Source organism: Dendrobium catenatum, unplaced genomic scaffold (assembly GCF_001605985.2).
Source record: "Dendrobium catenatum unplaced genomic scaffold, ASM160598v2 fragScaff_scaffold_1666, whole genome shotgun sequence".
Lineage (NCBI taxonomy): Eukaryota > Viridiplantae > Streptophyta > Magnoliopsida > Asparagales > Orchidaceae > Dendrobium > Dendrobium catenatum.
In genome coordinates this window covers 680,227-692,173 of record NW_021320128.1, presented here as the reverse complement: position 1 = coordinate 692,173, position 11,947 = coordinate 680,227, and the positions used below count along the sequence as shown (strand labels likewise).

The 11,947-nt window shown below is 34.8% G+C and overlaps 1 protein-coding gene across 6 annotated transcripts in view; it reads left to right on the top strand.

Moving 5' to 3' along the window:
- Positions 1–11,947, top strand: part of LOC110096178 (probable polyribonucleotide nucleotidyltransferase 1, chloroplastic) — a 69,282-nt gene that overhangs the window by 33,516 nt on the left and 23,819 nt on the right. For all 6 annotated transcript variants that reach the window (XR_003703257.1, XR_003703256.1, XR_003703258.1 and 3 more), the window contains 2 exons: positions 6,920–7,033; positions 11,794–11,886. Coding sequence is in view for 2 of the 6 variants with exons in the window: in XM_028701284.1 (XP_028557117.1) it covers positions 6,920–7,033; positions 11,794–11,886 (207 nt within the window). In the remaining 4 variants the exon portion in view is untranslated. The remainder of the gene's footprint in view (positions 1–6,919; positions 7,034–11,793; positions 11,887–11,947) is intronic.

Genomic DNA, 11,947 nt, shown 5'->3' with positions numbered 1-11,947 from the left:
TAATTATAGTTAATTAACTATAATTAATTAGAATTAATATAACTAATTATAAAAATTATAACTAATTTAAAACTAATTATAATTATTTTATAAATTAATTATAATTAAAAATAATTAATAATAATAGTAATAAATAAAATAAACATAAAATATATACCTAAGACTCAAATCGGGTAGGGGTGAGTGAGTGAGTTGGCTGAGTTGAGCTGAGTGGGAGTGAGTCTGTGAGCTTTAGGTTTAAGTGGGTTGAGTCAAGTGTTGAGTTGACTGAGTCGGCTGAGTTGGAGTGAGTAGGGTATGTTTTAAGTGGAGTTAGGGCTGTGAGAGGGAGTTCGGTCGGGTAGGATCGGGCAGAGGCCGGGTTCGGCTAGGAGCAGGAGGCCGCAGGAGGTTTCGGGTGAGGCTTAAGAGGTGAAGGCGGCAGCTGCTTGGGATCGGGCAAGGTGGAGTTCAGCCAGGTAAGAGGAGCTCGGTACTCTCCCTCTCCCTCTCTCTCTCTCTCTCTCAGGATCGGGCTTGACGGGAGGAGGCGAGCTCGCCTGCTGGGTGAGGTCGGAGGAGGTTGATCGGGAGATGTGTGAGGGAGAGATGAAGGCAGAGAGCTGGAGGGGTTCGTGGCTTGCGACTCGATGGAACTCGGAGGAGGGAGACAGAGGGGAAATCGAGAGCAGCGAATGGAGTGTGTGGGTAGCGTGTATTTAACGACGAGAGCGGGTAGAGATCGAGAGCGGGCTTCAGGCATAAATCACGGGATGCGATTGTTCGGGCGCCGATTTCAGCTGGATTCGTGGATCCATCGGGTGGAAGGTTTGTACGTGAGATTTTTTTTGTTTTGTTATTATGAGCTTAACAGATATGCATTATTCGACACATCTTTGATACGGCACGCGTTCGACACGCCTTCGACACATGTTGGACATACCAAAGATCTGCCCGATTAAAAACTATTAAAAATAAATTTGACACGTATCTTAAATATTTTTTGAACTTTTTAAAAATCTAATTTATTGTATTTCAATTTTTATTTATTAAATAAATAAAATTAAATTTTGTATTGCCTCTCCACAACCCCAAATCAATCGCCCGTATTTAATATCCCATTCCACAAATATTCATATTTTCATTTCTCAATCTTGTGGAATTGTTTATCAAGGAACTTTTTCTCTTGTTGAAAAATTCAATACAGTATGCATTTTAGTTTGTTTTGTAGCCATATAGCAATTTTTTGTAAAACATGCTCTCTTATATAGTTTTGTTGACGAAGAAATCTATATGAATCTATTACTTGCATTTGATTTTTTTTTAAACACAGCACAAAATGTGCAAATTAAAATGTTATATATAACTTTAAACAATCTCCAAAAGTGTGATTTGGTAGAATCAAAACTAATAAATGAAGCTTGATACACCCAATGCATAAAACACTCTAATGATGATAAAATCTCAATTCTCATTATATATGTTGATGATAGAAATCTCATAGGTCATGATAATAAAGAAAATGAGTATCTCGGAAAAAAAATTTGTAGAATTTGAGATAAAAGGTTAAACAAGCTATAATTCTTTTTGGAAATAAAAGTTAATCAAAATAAGGAAATTTTTTCTCTCAACAAAAAATTAAAAAAAAAAAGAGAAAAAATTTGACATGAATCTGCTAGAAGAAAATAAAAAAATGATTGATTGCAAATCATGTGAAACTCCGGTTGAACTTGATAAAAATTTGGAAGGTGACAAAATTAAAATTACTTTTATTTTAAATATTAGTTGAAGAAATGATTTATTTATATCACACCCATTCAAACATCGCATTTGCAGGGAGTTTCCTTAGTCAATTTATGCACAAACCCAAAGAGTCTCACATTCAAGGCTTCAAGCTACTTATAGAATTTCATATACCTTAAATTAAGTCCTAGTAAAAAAATAGTCTATAAAAAGCAAGATACTTTATAAATTGATGAATATGCTGATTCAGACTATGAAGGACCGCAACTAGATAGAAGATCCACAACTGAATATTGTATATTTTCAGGAGAAAATCTTATAACATAGACAAGCAAGAAACAATATGTTTTTTCAAGATCTAGTACTAAATCTTAATTCAGAGATATTACCCAAGGAATCTAGGAACTTTGTGGATCAAAATCATCTTGGAATATTTACAAGATTAATGGAATGGGCTAATGAAGATTTGTTGTGATAATAGAATTTTCATCAACATTACTTATAATCTAATATAAAATATTAGTACCATGCATGTGGAGATGGATGAACATTTCATAAAAGAAAAACTGGATAGTGAGTTGATATGCACTCTATAACTGCCAACAGGAAATCAACATATATTCTCACGAAAGGATTTTGCAACACGACGTTTAAGCATATTGCAAGCAAACTTGAAATTGTAGATTTATATCATTTAGTTTGAGAGTGTGTTGAATGATTGTGGGATTCATAAGTCAACCAAATTTGATAGGGATCCTTGTGCACACAAATTAAGATTTCCAAGTGTTGGATTGATCCTCTTATGTCCTTTAGATTCATATGCCTTCTCTTTCTCTTCTTGGTGTTGGTCCCTCTTGGTATTTTTTTTTTGGTAAATAACTTTAATTTATTTTTATTGTAAGACTTTTGGAGAACACTTTATACATAATAGCAATAAAATTCAAAATAAAATTTTCTACTTTGTTTTTCCACAAAAAATTAATAGTATGATTTGCTCAATATCATCCTTTCATTAGTGATTAAGTTGACTTTTTTTTTTCTTTTGCTGTTATTATTTATCTCCATGTTCTTTATTTTGTCCTATTAATCACACTACCATGGCCCCTCTCATGGTTTTTCTTTGCTCCTGATCCATCCATATAGCTTCCCTTTCAATTGGGTCACTATTTCTCTCCTGTGCCACCTCCCTCCCTCCCACTATTGTTAATTTAGTTTTCCTATGCCTTCGCACACATTAGTCTCTACCAATCGGTTATCCATCCACAATTATCTTTTAGGTTTTAGCATACATAGTCTACATCACCTCTTTTGAAAAACCTGGGCTTCCACATTTGTAGAAATCCTCATTCAAATCCCAATATATGGTAATCGAAAACTAAGCAAACAAGCTCTCAATCAAATCCCTACTACCCCTAATCAAAATTCACACTTATTGCTTAATTTAAACTTTAGCTTAACCAATTTTCCTTTTCAAAATGAAAAGAGCCGCCTCATCACTCCTAACCGGTTATCACCTTGTACTTTCTGGTCACCATTTCCCCCCTTTCCCTCACACATGCAACCCAAAACACAATTTCCTTTTTTTTATGGTGTGGTTTTTCCAGTAAAGGAGAGGAAATAAGAACAGATGATGTAGAACGGATATGGGGGGAGGGGTCATTTGAAAATTAAAATATGAATTTAATTTCAAACTTCAAAAAAGGGGGGAAGTGGAGGGAAAATTTGAATTTCAAGTCACCTTAATTGGGAAGGGATTAATTAGGATTTGATGAGGGATGGGGATTGGCGGTTATTAGGGGTGATTGACAGTTGATTGAGGGCCTTAATGGAGAGGCATTAATTAGAGAGGAGGTGAGAGAAGGGGCCGGCCATATGGAGAGGGAGGAGAAGTGTCCACATACAACGTATGTGGATCAAGCATTAAATGGTATGGGGCGAATTAAATATGAAATTAATTTCAGATTGAGAGTAATTTGAGGAGGCTCCCTAATGTCGAATTTATTAAATTGGAAATGTTTTGAAATTCAAATTTATTTGAATTCAAAATTGAATGATTTTCCAAATTAACAAAATCTAATTTAGGAAGGTAATCAAGAGGCTATTTTGAATTCAAAATTCAAAATTTGTGGAGGGAAGAGGCTAGGGGTGAGGTGGTCGGCCAACTATGGAGATGGAGGGGTTGTTGTTTGATCCAAAAGAAAAGTTAATCAAAATCAAACGAAATAAAATACAAATGGATGGTGAATGATGGAGACTATAGATGAGAGGACGGATTAAAAAAAAAATAAAAACGATACAAACCACGAGCCCGGACTCTTCCTACGGCTGGTGGGTACTACGTTACCCTCCCTGAGGGACTTCAATCCACGAGCCCGGATCCATCCCGTGGCTGGTGGAAATAAGATTGTCCTCTCATAGGACTTTTCCTCTCCAGAACTCACACAGAGATAAAGACAAAGGCTCCAATTCTTTTTTTTTTTAATAATCCATCATGTTCTAATACAAGAGCAAAGGCTTCTATATATTGGCCTTACAAGAAACTAAAAGATAATTTTGCTCCATGGTCTTACATAAAACAAATCCCTTAAGGGTAAAAAAGAAAAATGCATAATTAAATAAAAATTACAATTAATAAAATAAGATAAAATGAAGGGATCTCGGCCGTCGATCTTCTGCTCCTCCTCGGATAGGCATGGACGGTTGGATGTCCGCATCAACAGACTTACAATTTATTTATTCAACTTCTACTTCTACTCCGTACTTCAGAGGAAGAGCTATTTATTCTGTTAGGGCTATAATGTGATGCATTCATATTTTTAGTTTATTTTTGTTTAAATGTATTTTGAACAATATTAGTTGTGTTTTATGTTTTTTTTAAGCTATCCTATGATGGTTGGACATCCAATGATCATGGTAGGAATGTGCTAGGCATGGAAAGCCTTGGGCTTGCTTGCTCTTGGGTCCATTTTGTCCTTGGGTTGCTTGTTGTTTTCGGTTTGGTGATGTTACTGCTCTCGGGTGGGCCTTGGCACCTTGGTATTGAGCTCAAAATTCGGGATTCTACTTGGTGTTAGCTCATAAATGTTTGAGCTGAAGTTTATCTCAATGATTGGGGAATAAGTACACTTCCTAGCTCATTAAATTAAAAAGGTATGCTATTATTTCAAGCTCATTATTGAGGAGTTTATTGGAGTGGACTTGTGCCTCTTCCCCTCCTTTTGCCTTCTCGGTTTTCCCTTGCTGGCTGGTATCTTGAGCCTGCTGCCTTGTCTCCTGTGTTGGCTCTTCGGGTCCCTTGCTGGCTGGTTTTCCGTGACCTGTTGCCTTGTCTCTTGTGCTGGCTTTTCGGGTCCCTTGCTGGCTGGTTTCCCGTGGCTGTTGGTGGGGATTTCCGTGGACTTTTTCCCTGTTTTTCTGTGCAGTATTCATGCTGTTGTTTTGCTGTCTTTTGGCCTTTCATTTCCCCAAATTTGATTGGATTTGGTTGTAGGTGTTATGGCTGTTTGTCTACCTTCTTTTGCCTATAAATTTAAGTTGTTTTGAGATGGAAAAGGTTGTTGAAAATTCTTAGCTAAGTCTCTACAAAACCTGTGGGTTTCTTCTCTTGGAAAAGCTTGAGAGCTTGTTCCACCCCCTTTCCTCCTCTCTATTTCGTCTTGACTTCTAACATCTTCTTCTCTACGCAAGTTCCACTCCATCTGTATCCTTCTTCTTGAGCTTTGGAAGTGTATGTTGGCTAAAGTTTGGAGACATTTGCCGGAGGAGTTTGGTAGGACGTTGGACTCTTTTGCAGTGGTGAACCCCAATGTTTAAAATTGCGTATTCGGGTATTGAGGCGTTTTTCATTTGTGAGGCGAGGCTTAAGCCTCAAGGCGTTTTGAGGCGTAAGCCTCAAAATCAAAAGATTACGTAAATATAAAATGATAAATTTGTTATATACTAATGAGTGAATAATATAAAACATAAAAAACATAAGATATGAAGTGAAATCAAAATATCTCAATAATAAGACAACATGAAATATAGTTCAACTCACCTCATATTGCGCAATTTTAAACCATGGTGAACCCTTGGTTTGCAAGCCTAAGCACAATTTTATTATATATTTCTACTCTCGTTGTATGCGAGGAAACCGCTAGACGGTTTTACTGAGGATAGCATTTTTATGGTTTTATTTTGTTACGTTCGATTTGGCTTTTGTTTCTTCGAAGTTCGTTTGGATGTATGCAAGCTACATTTGAATTGAGTTTGGTTTATGTTTTGTCCTGGTGTTCTCCAACTTGTCTCTTCTCTCTAGTTTGCTTGCATCATAATGTGTAAAACGTTTGTTCGCATTCTATGATTTAATACTAATCTCCACTTAAAACTGAAGGATAAATCTTTATTATTTGGCAAATTTAGTGCCTTGCATAAGCTCAAAATTTTTGGGAAGTTTTACGTATATAATGCTAGCTTATAAACCTGATGATAATACCATACTCATGTTGGAACTTGTGGCCGCCGTTATGCTATAGACAACCAATTGAATATAATTCTGTGCACTGCCTTTGAACTATTAGAAGTTAATCTTGCAATTTACATTTCATATAGCATATAACTCTCTGCTTGTCTTGCACAGACTTTGTTTATTGGCGTATCAAATTGGCTTGCTTAACTTAGAAATGAACATGTAAAATCTGTCTAGTTGGCATAATTAGAGCAAAAGGGTGAAATGATAGATCATCAACTAATTTTTAATGAAAAGAGAACTGAAACTTTTGATTATCATCCATTTCAGCCCTTCATGATAGAAATGTTGAGGGAGAACTTGTTAAGCTTCTTATCCTACTCATGGTGAACAACCTAGGTCTTATGTGGAGAAGTTTCTGTTCGACTACCTTCCCTAGATGATCTAGTTGAGGAATTGCATGAGCATGTATTTTCTAGGGGAAAAACATATGAATCATGGTTGACCTCGTTTATGTCCTTGAAACTATTAGAGATATTCTTTGGTTAGATCATAATGATTGTTGGAATCCTTGACTTTAACCGCAAGGGATCGTAGAGCTCTACCCCTGATGAAGAAAGAGGGAAAAAAGCCTTTTCGAATTCATGTCATATAAGATGTATTATCCATCTTGATAAATTTTATTTTGAAAAGCATATGTAGAAGAAATTGAAGTGAATGCTATGATCCGATCTCTGTTATTTATGATAGGGGGGTAGAAGAAGTGATGGTCGAATTCCTTCGGAGATTCGCTCAATCAATGCACAATGTGGAGTACTACCACGAGCACATGGAAGTGCGCTTTTCACTCGTGGAGAGACACAGGTGAGTAGCATGTGTAGTCAATATGAGTTTAGTTTACACATTGTATGTCATTTTCATTGGCTCTTTTTATTTGGTTAGTTTGATTTGTTTTACACTTGTGACTATACTCCAGATATTTTGAACACAAGCAAAGATTTCCAAGCTCTTCTCTAATTTTGATTTAAATAATAAGAATGTTTAGTGTTTTACTAGTGGCGACATATATGATAGACTTATATCTCGTTATTTTTTAATCTTATTGACTTCTCCACATGACATGAAGAAGGTTTTGCATAGTTAATTACTTTTGGAAGCTTTATTTCGATGCATTTTGACAGCCTAACCTGGAGCTCATTTTTTTTAAAAAATTATTATTATTATTTATTTCAAGAATTCAAATCTTCGAATTCCCCTTCAGAGATTGAAGTTAATACCTCTCAACCAACTGGGCTCATAGAAGCTCTTCAGGTCTTGCAAGGATCATAAAATAATTAGAAGGATTGGGCCAATTAAGGACAAGGTTTGGGTGGGGTTTTTGCTTTCACATAGGGAGGGGTGGAGACATAGTTAGGAATCATTAGTTTCTTCATTCTATGTGGTGTCTATATATCATGTGTGAAAGATATGGTATGGAGACTAATTTTGTGGTAGTTAGTTGACAGTGGACTTTTGGCCTTATCAAATGGACTGAGTAGCCCAAAGGAGCATGGACATTTGGGGCTTGTTAGTTTTAGAGCTTGAACTGCATGTGGTTTGACACATTTTTCGTATGGTCATTCAGTTAGAAGAGTTGTTTGTTCTTAATAGCATTAGATGCTAGAACTTGACCAACTTAATGGTATTGATATAACATTTTCTTGTGTAATTTGGTCTGTTTTGAACTCTGGCACCCTTATTCATGTTTCAGGCGAAAGTGAGTGGTAGCCGCTTGGAGCATTGAGCAACCATGCCATCTTTCTCAAATTTTCTATACTTACCAATTTTTTATATGCATATGTTTTTATGTCACTCAAATAAAGACTAACCTTTGAGTGATTAGAAGGGATTTGTGGTACTGTCACCATTATGTTGTGATCTGAATAAATGGTGACGTTGGAGTCTGAATCGTTTATTGCTGCATGTAGGGGTGTAAGTGAGCCGAGCCGGCTCGAGCTCGACTCGTTTATGGGCTTGCGAGCTGAGCTTATCGAGCTCATGAGTCTAGCACAAACTCGAGCTCGTTTAGTAAACGAGTTCGAGTTCGAGCTTGATGAGGCTCGGCTCGTGAGCCGGTTTGAATAATTATTAATATTTTCTAAATAATTTTATTTTATTTATTAAATTTAAATATTTAAAAAAATTAATAATAAATGCTAAACATATTTATTAAATTTAAATATTTTTAAATCTCACCTAAATTTTAAAAATCTCGTCAAGGCTCACGAGCCGGCTCAAGCTCGTTTATTGTGGGACGAGCTCGAGTTCGAGCCAACTTTCTAATTGATGATCCGGCTCGATAAGACCACTACACGACTCGACTCGATTCATTTATACCCCTAGCTACATGCATGGAACAAGCCTTACCAAATGTTATCAGTTTTTCTTAGGCACTGTGTATGTGGGTGGGGCAGGGATTTATAGGAGATTAGCTTCAGTGGCTACTTCAAGAGTTTGATGTATTTTGTAGGAGGGACGTATTCCACATGGATGATAGACTCCTTGGATATTTCGTTAAGGGACATGTAATCAACTCTATTAGGCGAGCCCCTGTAAGGTTTGTCTTATTGCCATGGTCTATCGTTGGCAACATGTCATTAATGTTTTAATAGGTTTTCCTTATCATGAGGTTGTTTTCATGTTTAGACCGAACCAACAACAATAGCATCAAGCCCTTATCCCACTATGTGAGGTCGACTACATAAATTTTTTTTCTCCATTGTGTTCTGTTAAGAGTCAAATTCTCATTTAAATCTGATAAGGAAAGGTCATTTCTAATATTTTATTAACCAAATCTTTTTAGGTCTACCTTTAGCTTTCTTAACATAAGCGAAATCTAATAAATCCACTTTTCTAACTGGGCCGTCGTTTTATGTAAACAAACCATTTATGACGACTCTCTCTAATTTTATCTTCCACTAGAACTACTCCAACCTTTTCACGTATATGTTCATTTTGTATCCTGTCTCTAAGAGTAAAGCCACTCATCCACCTGAGCATCCTCATCTCTGCAACACTTAACTTAATATTATGCTTCTCTTTTAATGGCAAACATTTTGCACCATAAAGCATTACTGGTATCACCACAATCTTACAAAATTTTATCTTAAGTTTAATGGGGGACTTTTCTATCACATAACAAGCTGGATGCATTTCTTCACTTCAACCATCCAACTTGAATTTTGTTGATAATATCCCTATCTATTTCATCATCATTCTGAACAATAGACCCAAGATATTTAAAACATGTACTCTTATTAATGACTTGATCGCCCAAAGTCACAAACCCTCCACTGGATATAATACATACTAAAATTAGACTCCATATATTCAGTTTTCGATCTACTCAAACGAAAACCTTTAGACTCTAAGGTTAACCTCCATAATTCAAGTTTACCTTCAATTCTCTCTTTAGTCTTATCAACAAGAAGAATATCATCAGCAAAAAGCATAGACCAGGGTACAATCTCTTGCAAATGTCTGGTGAGAATATTGATGACTAAAGCAAAAAGATATGGGCTTAAGGTTCATCATTGATGTAATCCAACAAAAATATGAAAATACTTTGTCAGACCACTCTGTTTGAACACAAGTAACGGCACCTACATGCATATCCATAATGACTTGAATATAAGCATTATTAATTCCTTTCTTTTCTAGAACTTTCCATAGCACTTATTTTGAAATTTTATCATATGCTTTCTTTAAATCAATAAATATCATATGAAGATCCTCTTTATTCTCTCTATGCTGCTCCATCAAACCTCTCAATAAATGTATAACTTCCATTGTTAACCTATGCGGCATGAATCAAAATTGATTTTGAGAAACATTAGTATCACGTTGTAACCTATGCTTCATAACTATCTCCCAAAGTTTAAAAGTATGGCACATTAACTTAATTCCTCTATAATTTGCACAATGTTGTGCATCACCTTTATTCTTAAAAATAGGCAACACATTCATTCTCCATTCATCTGACATCTTTTTAGTCTTCAAAATAATATTAAAAAGTTTAGTAAGCCAAGAAATTCCTTCATCTCCTAAGCGTTTCCACACCTCAGTTGGAATATCATCAGGATCAACAACTTTTTCACACTTAATTTTTTTTAAAGCCTCTCTAACTTTGGTTTTACTAATACATCGTTAAAAATAAAAATCTTTATTTTCATTTAGGATGTTAAGGTCACTAAAGTCAATTGTATTCTCATAATCTTCATTGAAAAGTTTAGCAAAATATCTCATCCACCTTTGTAACAAATATTCTTATTTTTTTTAATCTTTTCTTGCATATTTTGATTCCACCACTTATTGTTTTTACTATTAGGAGCTTTTTACTTTGATACTCTAAGCACATCTTTTGCAACATGCTTAATATCACAAGCTTCTTTTTCCCACATAATATTAACTTCCTCATGCACAAATAAAATCTTGAGATCTAGAATTTTATTCTAAAAAATATTTTTATTAATATTTTCTAAATACCTCATCTAATCCTATAACAATGTTTTAATTTATTTTTTATATTCTGCCCCTTCATTTTAACGTTCAAAACTAATAAGTGATGTTGGGTACATAAACTCTTACTCGGAATAACTTTACAATCTAAACGATCTTTTTTTTATATAAAAAAGTAATCAATCTGAGTTTTACTATATCCATTCTTATAAGTGATTAAATGTTAATCTCTTTTCTTTAATAAAGTATTAGCAATTGCAAAGTCGTAAATTATAGAAAAATATAATATGATCTTACCACCTTCATTAGTCACTCCAAACTCATAGCCACCATGAATACTTTTAAAATCATCAACTTCTCTACCAATATGTCCATTTAAATCTCCTCAAATAAAAATTTTCTTTAAGATGTATCTTTTGTATTAATTCTTCTACATCATTCCAAAATTTTAATTTTGAACACATATCCTAAGCTACTTGAGGAGCATAAATAGTTATAATATTAATAATCACAACATCAGCAACAATATTTATGGCTATAATTCTATTTCTAATTCTATTAATTTTTACAACATTATTCTTCAAACTATTATCTATAATAACACCAATTCTATTAATTTAAATCATAAACTATCAATCTCCTTGGCCTTTTGTTCAAGCTATTTAGTTTCCTGAATGCATAGAATATTTATCTTCATATGAATCATAATATCTATTAATTCCATTAATTTACCTTTAAGGGAACCTATATTTCAAGATCATTTCCTAATTTTAGTTTCATGGACTAGCTTCCTTGCCCACATTTGTCCATGATGTGGGAATCTTTGCCTATTTAACACTGCAACCGAGCGCCGGTGCAACGGCCGTTGCTCACTTCTCACTGTATTCAGGCCATACAGCGCGTCACTACCAGGGAATGCCCTATAATTAACACATTGTATTAAAAGATTCATGTCATGATTATTCAACAAGTTTTATGCTAGTTGTCGACTACCTAACACAACCCTCCAGGACTTGGGAACAGGCAACGGTAGTATTACAGAGTTTATGATTATCATAAAATTGTAATTATTTTTCATAATTTATGAAACATCATTTTGATTCTGAGTTTTATGGATGTTATTATAGTCTCTTGCTGTGGTTACTCTTGGAGACAAGCAAATGGCACAAAGGATTGATAATCTTGTTGACACAGAAGAGGCAAAGAGGTTTTATCTTCAGGTTTGCTTCATAATTGTTTTTGCTAGTCATGATTGTACATGTTGATCTCTTACTGAATTGA